The 16,079-nt window shown below is 30.6% G+C and overlaps 3 protein-coding genes across 4 annotated transcripts; 2 read left to right on the top strand and 1 right to left on the bottom strand.

Annotated features, from left to right (window-relative positions):
* Nucleotides 1-1,142: 1,142 nt before the first annotated feature.
* Nucleotides 1,143-4,151, bottom strand: LOC122629196 (phosphatidylinositol transfer protein alpha isoform). The gene is made up of 6 exons (XM_043812331.1): nt 3,720-4,151; nt 3,272-3,302; nt 2,602-2,865; nt 2,444-2,521; nt 1,983-2,363; nt 1,143-1,911 (listed from the first exon to the last, which is right to left on the bottom strand). Exons 1-6 carry the CDS (start codon nt 3,734-3,736, stop codon nt 1,867-1,869), a joined length of 816 nt encoding a protein of 271 aa, XP_043668266.1. The 5' UTR covers nt 3,737-4,151; the 3' UTR covers nt 1,143-1,866.
* Nucleotides 4,152-4,470: 319 nt separating this feature from the next.
* Nucleotides 4,471-13,960, top strand: LOC122629122 (E3 ubiquitin-protein ligase SH3RF3). Its single transcript, XM_043812183.1, has 13 exons — nt 4,471-5,870; nt 5,949-6,063; nt 6,137-6,235; nt 6,308-6,444; nt 6,524-6,650; nt 6,743-7,063; nt 7,141-7,433; nt 7,509-7,837; nt 7,911-8,134; nt 8,210-8,352; nt 8,835-9,002; nt 9,766-9,885; nt 9,991-13,960. Exons 1-13 carry the CDS (start codon nt 5,413-5,415, stop codon nt 10,172-10,174), a joined length of 2,718 nt encoding a protein of 905 aa, XP_043668118.1. The 5' UTR covers nt 4,471-5,412; the 3' UTR covers nt 10,175-13,960.
* Nucleotides 13,407-16,064, top strand: LOC122629124 (transmembrane protein 53-B). 2 transcript variants are annotated; one of them, XM_043812185.1, is made up of 7 exons: nt 13,412-13,542; nt 13,825-13,960; nt 14,033-14,411; nt 14,487-14,762; nt 14,898-15,166; nt 15,270-15,447; nt 15,528-16,064. In XM_043812185.1, exons 3-7 carry the CDS (start codon nt 14,322-14,324, stop codon nt 15,666-15,668), a joined length of 954 nt encoding a protein of 317 aa, XP_043668120.1. In that variant the 5' UTR covers nt 13,412-13,542; nt 13,825-13,960; nt 14,033-14,321; the 3' UTR covers nt 15,669-16,064. The 2 variants fall into 2 exon arrangements, with proteins under 2 accessions (XP_043668121.1, XP_043668120.1); XM_043812186.1 differs by lacking the exon at nt 13,825-13,960 and having other exon boundaries at nt 13,407-13,542; nt 14,295-14,411.
* Nucleotides 16,065-16,079: the final 15 nt, after the last annotated feature.

Below are 16,079 nucleotides of genomic sequence, written 5' to 3'. Positions count from 1 at the left end.
ATATGTATGTGTACTAATGCACAGCATACATTTACACATATATACTGGTATTTTATTGGTTAACTCTTGGCAACATTATAGGAATTTCTATTCACGATTTCTATACTGCTTGTCATAAGGAACAACTAATGCTTACCTACATATTAAGTAATGGATGTTATAATACAGGTAGTATATATTACGCACAGTATAGTTCAATTCCACAAAAATAATCTATATTAGCGGAATTCAATAGAGAAACTATATATATAGATTTGAAACATACAGTGAAAGTTTTAATTGAGCAGCATAAACGTCATTATTTGGCAATCAATATTGTAGCGAAAGGTAAATTAATTATTTGTTTATTCAACTATTAGCGCATATAATATTTATAACAATTTTATGTGTATCGATTTTTATTATATATATATATATATATATATATATATATATACATATATATATACATATATATATATACATATATATATATACACACATATCAGTATACATATATATATATATACTGTTCTTTCTTTAAACTATTATTGTAAACGAACTCAAATTTCAAAGTCTATCTTACATATTAGCCTAAGTTTGAAACTGTATATTTAGTTTGTGCAAATGACACCTCATACTATTTCCCTTACTTAATTGCTGCAATGTTCATCAATACTTTCACTATGCACAAACTATTTTCGGAGTGCGCATATAGAACCTGTTTTGAAGAAATTTATATAATTTTATAGAGATCCATTGGAATGCAAAAGAAACATTTTAATTTGAATTTCATTATTTGTTTTGCTTATTATTTGTTTTGCTTATATACAATAGAGAATCTTTTCTTTTCCTTTCTCTTTGTCATCAATATTGAAACAGAGGGTAACTACCTCTCAATGTGTGTCATAGTAGTGTTTTCAGTTTCTTATTGTTTTGCATAAAATATATAGATCCCACAATTCTATACAATGAATTACTTATGTCAGTTTATTGTATTCAAATTTGTTTGAGAAATCTATCAATTTGGTCCTAAATAAAGAATGTGGGACAACTTTGCTTTTCAATGGAAAGCATAATGCACGAGCCTCACTTTTTGTAACCTACCATCTATTATAACATTGGTATACATTCTGAGAAATATATTATTAGTGAAATTCGTATTGTGATTCTAACAAAATAGATTTCTTTAATTTCCTGATTATAATACATTGTGCAGGCCTTGAGGAATGCTGGAGAACATCATCACAATATGCCAGTAAGCTTGAAAATACAAGAGCAAAAATACCTTATCTACCCAATTTAATTATATGAATACATAACCAGATTTTTACCGTGATAAGATCTAAATCTTATGATCTTTTTTTCTCTTTTATTTCTTTTTTCCCCCTTTTAAACATCTGCCTATAAATTAAATTCACATCAAATCACATTTACCCTTGTATGTACCTTGTATCAAGCAATTTCAGTTGCTTGTTGACAAATTTTATTATATATTATTATCGAACTACTAAGTTATTATTCATTACTGTTTTTTATCTATATTGGTTTTAAGCAAACCAAATTCTCTTCTTTTCATAGTTTATGTATTACTTAAATAGGACCGATTTATATCAGTTCTCCATGTTAACAGTTATATTCTAATGACAATCTTTGACTGTAGGTACATTTATCTAAAATGGTTGTAAATGTAAATAAATTAAAATTGTAAGTAATTGTAATAGACACTGAATCTAGACACATAAGTTCTGGAAAATGTCCCGATCCTGCAGGATCGCCTATGGCAGGGTTTGTCTGGGTATACATCCATAGGTATGCGCATGTATCTATGTATGACATGTATAAGGAAATTGATTTAAACCATTTATGACAGAGGCGTTTGAAACCTCAATCATCGGCTCGCATTCCACGTACTTCTCCTTGATGTCTTTGCTGTAAAATAAATCATTGATATCACATAGATATCCATTGATACGCAATTTACGAAATAGACAATTCCTTACCCTGTCTAATTCTTCTTTAGTATTGTCTTCAATAGCTCTGATATCCTCCATTGTTAATCCATACCAACGGTCTATCCAGCAAAAAACTTGTCTATGAAAATTTGTGAACAGACGTCTTTCTGCTTTTTGAATAAAACTTTCAACGCGTGTTTGCAACCCAAACCACTTAAATTCACAAGTAACTAGCTTATAACATGTCATCACAGGTTGAACATTGTTCATCCAATCTTTGCCTACAAGAGGACCTCGTCCTGTTTTCTGTGATTTAAACTTTGTTGGATCTTCATCTTCTTTATAATCAGCACTTGCAATAGAATCATTTGCTATATCTATATGTACTACTTCTCTTATTTTAAGCTTATCAGGAGGTAATTCATGAACCTGCCAATTGTATATATATATTTACATAAAAAGTAAATAATGCGTAAAGAATATTGCTATTTTATGATTATGACACTTACATTATGCTGATTTCCACAATCTCCAATATGAAAAGATTCTATCATAATTACAAAGTTATCCTTCATATAACCCGGATTCTGTGGCAGAAATCGATATAAAGTAAAATAAAGTTTTCGTACGATAAAAAATATTTTCTTATACATATATATATATTTACAGTTATAACAGTTTTGCAATATGGATATGCATTCCAAGCTTCTTCATGAATTTCCAAAGAATTCTTTGGAAGTAAGATGCGAATAAAAGCAGGCACTTTACTGGCTAGATGATAAATCTTATACGTATATTGACCCGCAGAATACTTCCCACCGAGTAGAGGATAATCCTTAAAGGGTTCATTTTTTAGAACCTCTATACCTTCTCCTCCACCTGTATTATTTTTGCTTGCTTCTGCCACGGAATACAATTGAGCAACTTGGTACTGTTGAAAATGAAAAAAGATAAAATAATGTTAATATAATTGTTCAGTATTACAATAGATAGAAAAATTAATAAAACCTATAAATTAAATAAAGTTGACAGGAGATATCTAAAATTTAATTATCCTTCAAAAATACATTATGCCATTGGAGAAATCTTTATTAAAGCAATGACATCTTATTAATTTTTTTCCCCCCCTCCCTATTACATATCTATTCTTTTAATTATATATTATTAATTAATCATAGTCTTTTTAATAAACCAAGCCAATTAAAATGCAACAAATAAAATGTACTAGTAATGTTCAAGAGATAATAATTAGATGAATTGCAACTAAAGATAACTGCAGAGTACTATCATAGAACATCTCAGTTATAATTACAGCTTATAGTGATTTAAATACATACTTCTTCCACGGTCAAAGGTAGAGTGACACGGCTGTAACAAAAACGTAATAAATTATGTTATTACTAAATAAGAAAGTGGAAAAATTACAAAATATAAGAAGTTGGCCTTGAGACAGCTTCCTTCATTGAGTAGAAGCATGTACATAAGTGCAGATACGTACGATTAAGTAGAAAATTTTGTCCGGACAGCAAGTCCGTAACAAATCAATATTATCAGAAATTTTGAATAAGAGATTAGATAATAAAATACTAAGAAGTTTATCTCTTTTTATAGAAAAGCTTCCCTTAAGAGGTCGTAAGGGATGAAGATGTCTCGTCTCCCCTCCATTATCGCACACCGTTAAAGATCGGTAACCATATCCCGAACTTTAGTTTCAAATTTGGGCTTTACAATCACACATCGCGCTCGTATAAATTCTAATGCAATATAATAGAATGATCGACTTACAATTCCTTGATGAGCATCTTAATTAGTTGTGCATGTGGTACGTATTAATTTCGTTTAATCGAAATCCACTACCCTTACTTCGGTAAAATCTCTCGCGTTATCTTACCACCCGTAATCATAGACACACACGACAAGAGCAGACTTCCCAAGCAACTGACACACTCCTCCACCACTCTATGAACTATACGATGCCACGGCCACGGGAACCAGGGAGCACATATACTTGCGCACACGTGTACATCAATTTCCCCTACCACTTATTATCCTTACTTCCTCTCTCTTTATATATCTCTCTTTTTCTCTCTTTTGTTTATGACGTCATTCTAGCCCACATACGAAAACCGCATGCGTGAACACGAATACTATATATGGACACATTACTTTTTATTATTTTTTCATTGGATACATTTCAAAAATCAAGAAGTAACTTAATATATGATCTGCAAGTTAATCGTAAGAAATATCAGTAAATCAACGAATCGCGTATTAAATACGCTAGGATTTTACATTTAAGGCTACTAACCAATCGAACTATTTGCATCTGCGTCATATCCGTCGAAACTCTAGTATCTCTCTCTCTCTCTCTCTTACCCTCTCTCTTTCTCCCTCCCTTCCTCTCTCTCCCCCTCTCTCTCTCATCCCCCTCCCTATTCATCCATCTACTTATTTTTCTTTCTCTTTTCAGTGTCTGTCAGAAACTTACATATCATGCAGTGGCATTAATAGTTCGTGATTTTTTTTACAAAAGTCGATTAAAGGAGTACCAATCAAAGGCCACCTTTACACAATCCGTTTACCGATTGGTACATTTCAAATGACACCGTTGATTATAACTCGTTTCCAAGAATATCTCTATTTCATGTAAACTGTAACGTTTATCGATGATAATCATTTTTACATACATGTGTCAAAAAACTATTTGGAGGATTATTTGATTATTTTTAAAACGACAGACATCTTATACAAAATGTTACGATTATATTCTTGTAGGCGTTCAAAGTTGTCCAATTAACAAGTCGAGTAATGATAAACAGAGGTCGCAGGCATTTCTAAATAACGTGCGTTCAAAGGCAAGCACTTCAATGCTGCACCCAGCTACATCTCCGCGCATTTGTAAGTGGCCGTTTAAAAAAAAAAAAAAAAGCAACCAGAAATGAAGAATTATTCTTAAGCTTCGCAAAATTACTATCATTTTCGGGATGGTCGCACATAAAATAATATTCTCTTATTGGTATGTATTATAAAATTTTTACAGTGAATTGTAATCGACAAGTGCGATTGATCGATGCACCGTGCGCAACGATGTGCGACAATATTCGTAATGAAAGCAGCAGTTGGGTGACAGTACGTTAAGCAAACGCGAAGAGGATCATTTTCTTTCTATTTCCTTGTTATGCAAATTTGGTGGCAATTGAAAAAATATAAACAGAGATCTGATGCCGCTTTAAAAAATTCTTGAACGACGACATCCGGTTTGTAAACTTCGCGTACTTTTCGGCACGGAACAGTGTGCAGTGCCAGTCCGATGAAGACAGAACGAAGAAAGTAAAGAAATTTTTGTGAATAGGAGAGAAACGAATCATGGTAAGATTTAAAAGAGAGGGTGTACAAATTGAGAGGACGGATGCGCATACAAACCGGAGAAATTGAAAGGCCCGAAGTAAACGCACATTTTATTAAATAATAACACAAAATGGATGAGTGTATGCTAAACGATTTGTTGGAATGTTCGGTGTGCTTAGAACGACTGGATACTTCTAGTAAAGTATTGCCTTGTCAGCACACTTTTTGTAAAAAATGTTTAGAAGAAATTGTGAGTACGCACAGAGAACTACGGTGCCCTGAGTGTAGAGTGCTGGTCGATGTTAAAGTCGACGACTTGCCACCAAATGTATTACTTATGCGTATTCTGGAAGGAATGCGCAATGCTGCACCTAAGAATATAAAAACTGTTTCTCGAAATAATCCAGGCCCACAGCGGCTATTTGGTGGTCATCAAGTTGCTCCAGCTCCTATCGTAACCACGAATATCACATCTGTTACGCACACTACCGAAGTAGTACGTCATGCTAATGCAGCAGCTAAGCAGGTACACTTACACAATCAGGCATATGGCCGGGCCATATATGATTATGTGTCTAAAGTACCTGGGTAAATATTATAAAATTTATGATAAAATAAGATTTATACTTTGTCGCACGCAGTTTACCGATATATTTTTCCTTTTAGTGATTTAAGTTTTAAGAAAGGTGACATTGTTGTTCTTCGTAAAAAAATTGATAATAATTGGTATTTTGGAGAGTGCGGTACTAGTCATGGCGTTTTTCCATTATCCTATGTTCAGGTATTAAAAAGTTCAGAATAAAATTAAATGCAATTTTACTTTTATTGTACCTATAATCAATTATATATTGCAGGTGATGACTCCACTGCCACCACATGTACCACAATGTAAAGCTTTATACGATTTTAGAATGACCACCGACGATGAAGATGGCTGTCTTACATTTAATAAGGTACGTATACAGATAGAGGCATTGATTTATCTTATAAAAATGTTCTATAACATATTTATTGATTATTTCTAGGGAGAAGTTATTAGCGTTATTAGAAGGGTAGATGAAAATTGGGCAGAAGGAAAACTTTTAGATAGAATAGGTATTTTTCCTTTAGCCTTTGTAGAACTTAATAGCGTTGCTAGAGCTTTAATGAAGTTGTCAACAAAGTAAGTACTGTCTTTAATAACACACACACACATATATATATATACCACAGATACTTATAATAGTTTTATCTATGCACAGTGTACAACCAGGCCCTTCGCGAATAGCACCACCTACTCCTACCAACGAAGAAACTACTCCTTTAATACCAACTGATCACTCGCGTAACATTCAAACAACGAGCCAACCTCATTCGCAGTTAACACAGGTACATGATAAACTTTTTGTTAGAAAAAAACAATAATAAAATAAAATACAATAGTAACGTTCTTCTTAAAATTTGCCACGATTTCTTTCTAGACTACAACATTACCAGTGTCAGATTCTAGCTCAACTGTATCTTCTGGAGGTAGTTCTACTACAACTACTCCAAACACACCTAATAGCTCGAGTACTTCCAGCAGTTCTAGTACTGCTCCTAGCAGTCCTAGTAGTCCTGCTACTTCTCCTTCAGCAGTTGGAAATAGACACAATGTCAAACGTCATAGCTTTACTGCCATGAATACTGGCCATCATGCACATTCCCATCATCGACATAGTGCTGAAATACTTAGTCCAGCTGTAGACAGTGGCCTTAACAGTGGAAATAATAGTTCTGCCAATGAATCCCCATCTGTACAGGTAAGATAAGACTTTTTTATGAGAACTTTTTCAACAATCTCTTTATGTTGTTAATTTATGATGTCAATTTTCACCAGGCATTAGGTAATAGTACAGATCAAAGCTTTCGGCACAGACGAAGTGGTAGCAGTGATCTAGTCCTTGCTCAATCATCACAAAATTTACCCAGTAACTCTAATAATGGTAGCCATTTACCAGCTGCTTATGTTGCTTTGTATCCGTATAAACCACAAAAAGCAGATGAACTTGAGTTGAGGAAAGGAGGTATTTATATGGTAACGGAACGTTGTCAAGATGGTTGGTTCAAAGGAACATCTAATCGTACACAAAAATGTGGAGTTTTTCCTGGAAATTATGTCGCCCCAGCAAAGTAAATACTTTTTCAAATTACGTACATATATTGAATTACTTATGTTTTATTATTATTTATGTATATAATATGCAGATGCCAACGTGGCTTATGCAGAGGAACATCAAATACTACACAACATCAAAATTCTCCATTGACAACTGGTCAGGGCAATAATGAATCGCGATTAACTGTTACTTATACCAAAAACAAAGGGCCTGCACCCCAACCTTACAATATAAGAACATTACCACCCCCTGCATTACCACCTCGTGCTATTAATCCAGTTCCACCTGTATCGTCTTCGCGACTGAATCAAAGCCAAGGCATAACTCAAGAAAATAGTCCTCCCAGACACAATGAACAAACCTCTGTTATAACGCCTCTAGGTCGTAGTCACAGCGCAGTGATGACTTCAAATTTACGTATGTATTTTTATTTATAGATTATATATATATATATATATCTAAATTTATAAGAAATATTGTACGATTATAGCTTCTCCCGGTAAACAAGTATTATTACAACCTGCTTTAACAACATCAACAACAGCTGCTATTGGCAGTATTACCAATAACAACAGTACAGCTGTAAATGCTACTGCTGCTGCTATTTCTACTATACCCGACAGAAGCAAAAGTCCAAATAATATTTTACATACAGCAAGTGTCTCTGCTCCTACTTCAAGTACGTCTGTTACTTCAAATAAAACTGGTGAAAAGGTAATCTTCTTATAATATTGAATTATTATTATATTATACTATCAAAATATACATTTTTTTTTTTTCAAATTACAGTCAAAGGAAAAGAAAGACAAATGTGTTTCTTTGATGCGTCGTTTAACTAATATAAAAAAATCTAAATCACCTCCACCAGCTACTTATTCAATGGATAATCCTGTATTTGAGGATGGTAATGCCATGAATCCAATGCATGTTAGGTAAGCTTTATGTATACTTTTTATAGCCTAAAGCTTTGTGCTTGTATATGTTATATGGTTCAGTTTTTTATTATTCACAAGAAACGAGTAATTTTAAGTATACTTAGTTTGCATGTTTCTCTATGCATTTTTTTAATTTTATTGATAATATCTTTGTGCACGTACAATTGTGAATGTACTCATCTTTGAATCAAATAAATACTGTATGTATGTGTGCTCGTATTCGCATATTTTGTTTTAGCAGAGTTCATTAACAATTTTTTACATTAGTTTAGTACTACACATGAAATTATATTTTGTATCATAGTTTTATAACGAATAGGGATTTTATTGTTCCAGTGATATATATTTCATTAATATACATATAATAAAGAAATGAATTTTTATTGTATTAGTCTGAGACAATAAGAATAAGTGATATTTTGCACGCATTGATATGTTTCTAATATATCTGTGGGGTGGGGGGTTATATTAAAAATTAGATCGGGATCTTGTCCAAGTCAGTTGCTACAGGTGGCACCCACGCAGGAATTAAATGCTTCGAACAGTCTTCATCGCATGTGTCCAGGCTCTGTGCAAGGGCACGTCACGTCCTCACAGAGACTAAAGTTCAAGGAGAGACCCTCTTTACAGGTCTCAGTTTTCGAGAGGTTAGTCGTTGTAAAGTAATTCAAAATACAAATTTCGATGCGATTTTCATTAAATTATATTTATGTTTACTTATAATATACATAAAATAATAAAATATTCTAAAAAAGCTGTTATAATAAAGCTAAAGTTTAAAGTAAGTATCAGATTAATTTTGCTTTTTCAAGGTATTTAGGAAATAAATTTCGATACATGCTTTTTCTATGATATATAAATAAATAAATAACAAAAATACAATATAGCTGTCACATAAGCTATACATGCTTTTGGCAGTTTTGCATTATAATATGAACATGAGTTCGTGGTGTTGACCTTATTACTACTATGTGTGTTAATTGTGTAATTCAATCAGGTAAGTGTTCTATAAATGCACTCAAAAAAATAATGCACCATGTATTTTTACTTATGTTTTTGTTAGTAGTATTTCCTGAAAATGACAAGTTTAGTATTGTTACATGTAACAGAATGAATTGAAATATTTATTTTTACTAAAAATATATTCTTTTATTTTATTACTTGTTCTTTTTGACAATGCTAGACTATTCGTTGTATAATATTCATTTCCTTGAATCTATTCGTTCTCGTTGAATTTCGTTGAATCAATCTCTTAAATACTCATGACCCAAATAACAAATTTTTAATAAACTATTGATATCTCTTTCTATTGATAGATAAGAATAAATGCTCGTGAATGTGTTAATTTCTCTGGAATTTTCGAGCTTGTATCTCATAATCCTTTATTTTACAAAATATTATTTTTAATAGATCGAGCGATACAAGCGGAGTAGTAATGCCTACAACCGTAGCTGGTAATCATCATCGTAAAAGTAATTCTTTGGATACTGGTATAGGTAAACAAGTGAAACAACAACCTTCGCGTGAACGGTAAGAACTTTTTATTATATTTGACAATATCCTATTATATTTAACTCTGTTGTTTATTATATTATAATAATTAATCGAAGCTGCTCGATTACTTTTTTTATACAGTGAACGAGTATATAGATTTCGCTGCATAGTTCCGTATCCACCTAATAGCGAATTTGAACTAGAACTACGAGTAGGTGATATAATTTATGTACATAAAAAACGTGATGATGGATGGTATAAAGGGACGCAACAACGTACTGGACGCACCGGTCTTTTTCCCGCAAGTTTTGTGGAAGCTTTCTGAGAACCAGCTCAAGGTCGACTGGTGTTGGAAACATGTATATAATTAGCGTAGTATAATATAGCGAAAAGATACTAAGTCATGACAAAAGTAAGAATTCACAAATAATTTCTTAATGAATTATCAAAAACTGTCAATATCGCATAACAGATTAATGCTCCAATTAAGATGGACACGATCATAATGTCAAAGGGATCCCGTATATTATGTATTACACGTGTAAAATGTGCTTACAGTTTATATACTATTTATATCAGAGAGGAGACAGCATAATGTACATGAATACGCTGATACGTTGACTTATACTGCCATTGATAACATAGTAAGTACAGGGATAAGTAGGTAATAACACACGTTTTGTGCAATGTTTATACTGCCACTTAAAAGTGACTATTGTAAAGAAATATTTTTTGCTAATGTTGTTTTAATGCTTTTTGTTTCATTAATTCAATAACGCTGCCATTATAAGTAATGTATATAAATATTATATACATATATATACATATATATTCGAATTGTTACGGGTATATGTAACATATTTATATTACCAGTACATAAAAATAGCAATAGCATTAGTTAAAAATCATTATTTGAAAATTTGAATTTATCTTAACAATTCGTAATATTTACATATCATCGATAATCTCATAGATATTTTTTAATATGAAAATAACTTGTTCTTTTTTTTCTCTTTTTTTTCTTTTTTTATTAACAGTATTATTAAGTCAATTCAACGTGGTACAGAAGCAGCAATTTCAAACTAATGTTACTGTATCCTATATAATATTTTCTGCTATATATATATATATATATATATATATATATATATATATATATATATATATGAAAAATTACTCATGCTACTGCTAATTATTTCAAAAGTTTATAGTACACTAACCATCTTTTGGTATAAATTTATGACCTCTTTTATAGATCTTCATGTACCAAATACATATATACGTATGTATCTGTTATATACGAATCAGTTTAATCCTCAAAATATGATAACATTAGAGAATATATATCTAGAGAATACAAAATTGAAGGTAATGTAAATAATAAAATCGTTCTCGTAATACACAGAATGATTATATAAGATATATCGCAAAATGAATGCTTAAGACATCTCAATCGATTAGTATACACAGGTTTATAATACATTGATTACTTTCTTAGATGAAATAATCATGAATAGACATCTAAAATCTTAAGTATAACTATATTCATAGAAGAACTACTTGTGTTCAAGTGTATCATTCTAAACTTAATCAGTTTGATTAGCATTGGAGGAAAATGCTGGGCTGTACTATAATTACAAACAATAATATCCTTTATCCTTATTGCGCATATATATTTGTGCAGAAAAAATGATAGAATTTTGTAATAGTGGACTATTTCTCACATAATAGTTCTTCAACTAAATAATATATATTTAAAATTATATTATGCAATATATTTATAGGGAGTATTTTATACGAAATCAATTTAAACGATATGCTTAGGGGCAGCATAAAAAGAGGAGAGAGATATCTTATCATCAGTTAAATATTCATGCTACAAATTAGATAATTCGTGCTACAAAGTCCAACATTTAATACAGCAATAACATGTCATATTTAATGGCACAAAAGTAAATCCTTCATTATATTGTGAATTTGACCTCTAATGCTATATCAATGAATAAATATAATCATCCATATACTCGATATACAAGGCACCAATATAAATAAAACTAATGCGAACGTATTTAGGAATATAATTACTGTAAATATAAAATATATAAAATTCCATGATATATATTGCAATAAGATATCGTAATTTTAGAACTTTTTTAACATTTTTTTCTTTTTTATTAATTTATTAAATCACGAAGCAACGCTCCATGATATTTGTTATAAAGAAAAATTAAAACGACTGCACATGATTTATAGTTGGTGCAATCTGTTAAATACTTCATTAGCGATTTAATAATATTTAACGATTTAATAATATTTCGTACGTTAAATTGAATTTTGGAGCTTTGTAAAAACTGTAATTTTAATATATATGTTAAATTCGTTTAAGTTATAATAATTCACAATGTTTCTTCAGGACTGCAAATGGGACACATTAATTAATTATTCGATATAAATCAGTACGAAATATTTCTGTCATTAGTATATAATAATCCATAAAATTTATCTTGATGTTGTGTCCACAATGTAATTTACGTATCTACAATTATACGAATATTTAAATGATATTTAAATAATCGATATATAAGAGCTGTAATAAAACAATGAATGCCTATCACCAATTTTTATGTATGTGTATATATATATATATATATCGTTTTTCATTTACTTTGTGTTATTTAAAAAAATAGCACGTCCGATAATATATTTCAATGTATACTAAAAGCATAGTATTCCTGAAATAGAAATAAAGAGCCAAGACGAATGATGCATTGCAGTTTAGCTCATTCATGCGGTCTTCGGAAGACCGTGCTCGATACGAAGCGCGATTACACAGACTGTACAATTTGAAATGAGATACTTGCGGTGCTAACCATTTAAAAATTGGTAACATACTATCGCCTAGGAGATAAATATATCGTTTCAAATATCGTCGTATTAATGATATTATATAATAAATTTATATTTGCAAATTATCCATGATGATAAGAACATTGGTTATTCGTGCCAATGCCGTAGATGAAATAAAGCTCGCGACGAAATGAAGTTTATTAACGAACAATGAACATTTTATCGTCTTAAATGTTTCTCGCGTTACGAAAGCGTGATAAACGATCAATTCATCATTCATGTATCAATGAAGGTCATTGGATGCAAAGAAAACATTCAACAAAACCCGACAAAATTATTGACATTTACTTTATAGATTTCGTCCAAATTGCGTCGAGGTTTCTCAAACATTGGGACTTAGTAACAAAGAGTAAAAGTTAAAAAAGTAATTAGGGAAACGTTATGTTGGCAATTTTACTTTCACACTTTGTTAATCACGAGTGTTGTATGCCAGTTAAAACTAGTTCACGCAAGAGAGATAGAAATGTGATAAAATTTGCAAAAAAAGAAAGTATATCGGGTATCAAAGGTAAAGATCAGATTGAAACATTTAATATCCGTTTAGAATAGATCTTTGATGGAAAATAATAATCTCTTATTTTATTAATATATCAAGCGATAGTCCGTTGACATAGGAGCATGCGCGATTCTGTTTGTAGCTGTCGTGCAGTTAATTATACAGTGCGTATGTACTGACACGCAACTATAGACGTAATATCCATATAGCTACAATCATTTTTAGTATGCGTCGAAGTCTCGTCGAAGGCAGTCTGCTCTAATGCTTCTTCGTCGACTGAGTTGCATCTCGTAAGTTTAATCTCAAATTACGCAGAGCATCTTTATCCAACGTCTTCTTTCTTATTTTTACAATTTGGTATTTTAAATCGATCACTTTTTTTCATCTCGATGTAGCACGCACCAAATTTTCCAAATTTTTTATTTACTGTCTGATTTGTTTTTATTATTATTATTATTATTATTATTATTATTACTACTATTATTATTATTGTTATTGTTATTATTATTTCGTGTATAGTTCGATCGCAGTTAAAATACGATCTTTAAAATAAATTACGTTCCTTCGTATAGGCAGGTATGTAGGTTGATTTTAATTTGAATTGGCTTGTGGATCGAATCAGCAACGATTTACAAGGATATGACGAACTTAATGATAACTGTTGAACGTATCATTGGCTGTTTACACAACAATGTAACTTTTCTTCAAGTATTTATATCTTAATTTGATGTGTTTTAATCTAAAGAGTAAGTAATAATCAGATTTTACGTCTGATTATAGAAAAAAAGCACATTAAAAATGTAGAAAATCGGACTTTGATCCTGCCTTATGTTATCGGACATCGACGGAATAGGAAAGCAGTTGTTATGAATCAAATATTTTTCTCACGATTTTGATGCTTTTTCGCAAAACGTCAATAAACTCAATTGGAATATACCGAAGTGAACATGTTATTTTGCTAAGAAACAATTTAGCAGAAATAATTTTACATGTGCGCGATCACGATTAGAATTTATTCGATTCAACACTGATTATATTGTAGGTATTGGAATAAATTCTTGTTGCCATAATGATACATGGAAGAATAATGTCTTCCTTTTTATGGAAACGATTTAATTATCGTCTACAACCCAAACAATTAATAAATAGACAAAATATGGTAATAATTTATCTAAATGTTATATGTTTGAAATAATCACTAGAAGTAGTTATATTAATACGTTTTTATTAATAGGCTATTATGCTAATAGCTCCCAGATTGTTGTCAACTTGTGAGATTACTAAGAATATAAAGTTTATCTCCCATGATAATGATATTAGAGTATCAAAATACACAGTGCAAACTTCTAATTCATCAGAAAAACGACCTTTGCTAGTTTTAATTTGTTGGCTTTTAGCTAAAGAGAAACACTTTATGAAATTTGCTGATTTGTATTTACAACAAGGATTTGATGTTACGTTAGTAACTATCACTCCATGGCAGCTTATGTGGCCTGAAAAAGGATCCAGAGTGAGTTTTAAACAATCTTATATCAGATCATTTAGAATCAAGAGATAAAAATATAATGTGTTGATATATATGAAATTAAATAATATGTAAATTATATGACACATAATAATTATATCAAATATATTTTATTTGTAGATAATTGCAGCAGATTTGTTGACATTCTTACAAGAGAATCAAGATTATCAACAAATTATGCTGCATGGATTTTCTGTGGCTGGTTATATATGGGGTGAAGTTTTAACTCATGTACATAGCGATCGTGAAAAATATAATAATGTTATTGATAGAATTATTGGTCATGTATGGGACAGTGCTGCAGATATTACCGAATTGGTTATAGGCACACCACGTGCTATATTTCCTAATAACCCTTTGTTGCAATCTATTATAAAAAAATATTTAATGTAAGCTACAAAAAACATGTAGTATAAGTAGTATAAAAAATAAGTAGTATAAAAATAATGCAGTAGATTAATTTCCAAACTAATAACTTTTTTGAATTTTTAGCTATCATATGAAAGCATTTTACAAGCAATCTACACAGTATTATCTTCGTTCTAGTCAGATGTTTCATACAAATTTAATACGCAGTCCAGCACTTTTTCTGATGAGTAATGTAGATCCTGTGGGACCAGTAAGTAGTAATATGAGAGTAAGGGATTCATGGGAATCTTTAGGTATAAAGGTAAAGACAAACATTGATATGGATATTTTTGTAACAATACAAATATTTCTTCCAATCAATCTCAATTTATTTAATTGCAGACTTATGTCAAAATATTTGATGGATCACCACATGTAGGACATTATCGAAAATATCCGAAAGAATATGTAGCAGAACTTCATGCATTTTTAGGGATGTTAAACTTAATCAAGAATAAAGATAAAATTACAGCTCAAGGCTAAATTAAAATAGATGATTGAATATAAATATTATTAAAATCTTTATATTCATCTATGTCTATGTGGTATATGTACACCATTCATTGTTATTTAGTATCTATATATGTAATTTACTAATATTATATGTGCAATGTCACATTAAGAAGATCAATTTAATATAGAAAAATTTTTACTTTTTAAAAATAAATCGTATATATAATCTCATTAATGGAATATACTGTGTATCATCTATAGAAAGTAAAACGATCGTAATTACTTAAGGCGAAAGGATACATTAAAAGAATAAGTATTTTTGAAATATATTTTTAAGACTGAACGTATTCGTGACTATTTTAAATTGAAATCTTTGTAACATATTTTTGCAAAAAATATATTAAAATATATGTAAATTTTATTAAATTCGTAATTGCGAAT

The sequence above is a fragment of the Vespula pensylvanica genome, chromosome 5 (assembly GCF_014466175.1).
Source record: "Vespula pensylvanica isolate Volc-1 chromosome 5, ASM1446617v1, whole genome shotgun sequence".
In the NCBI taxonomy this organism is placed as follows: Eukaryota; Metazoa; Arthropoda; class Insecta; order Hymenoptera; family Vespidae; genus Vespula; species Vespula pensylvanica.
Note: the sequence above shows the minus strand (reverse complement) of the source record. Positions and strands in the feature narration are given on the sequence as shown.

Excerpts from the sequence above, each read along its gene's own strand:
- LOC122629196 (XM_043812331.1), bottom strand. Across the intron at positions 2,522-2,601 it reads ATTGCAAAACTGTTATAACT|AATCCGGGTTATATGAAGGA; the intron begins GTAAATATATAT and ends TTTCTGCCACAG. Across the intron at positions 1,912-1,982 it reads CTAAAGAAGAATTAGACAGG|CAAAGACATCAAGGAGAAGT; the intron begins GTAAGGAATTGT and ends TTTATTTTACAG.
- LOC122629122 (XM_043812183.1), top strand. The coding sequence starts at position 5,413 with ATGGATGAGTGTATGCTAAACGATTTGTTGGAATGTTCGGTGTGCTTA. Across the intron at positions 7,434-7,508 it reads AATTATGTCGCCCCAGCAAA|ATGCCAACGTGGCTTATGCA; the intron begins GTAAATACTTTT and ends TATAATATGCAG. Across the intron at positions 9,886-9,990 it reads CAACAACCTTCGCGTGAACG|TGAACGAGTATATAGATTTC; the intron begins GTAAGAACTTTT and ends TTTTTTATACAG.
- LOC122629124 (XM_043812186.1), top strand. The coding sequence starts at position 14,322 with ATGATACATGGAAGAATAATGTCTTCCTTTTTATGGAAACGATTTAAT. Across the intron at positions 15,167-15,269 it reads ATTATAAAAAAATATTTAAT|CTATCATATGAAAGCATTTT; the intron begins GTAAGCTACAAA and ends TTGAATTTTTAG. Across the intron at positions 15,448-15,527 it reads GGGAATCTTTAGGTATAAAG|ACTTATGTCAAAATATTTGA; the intron begins GTAAAGACAAAC and ends ATTTAATTGCAG.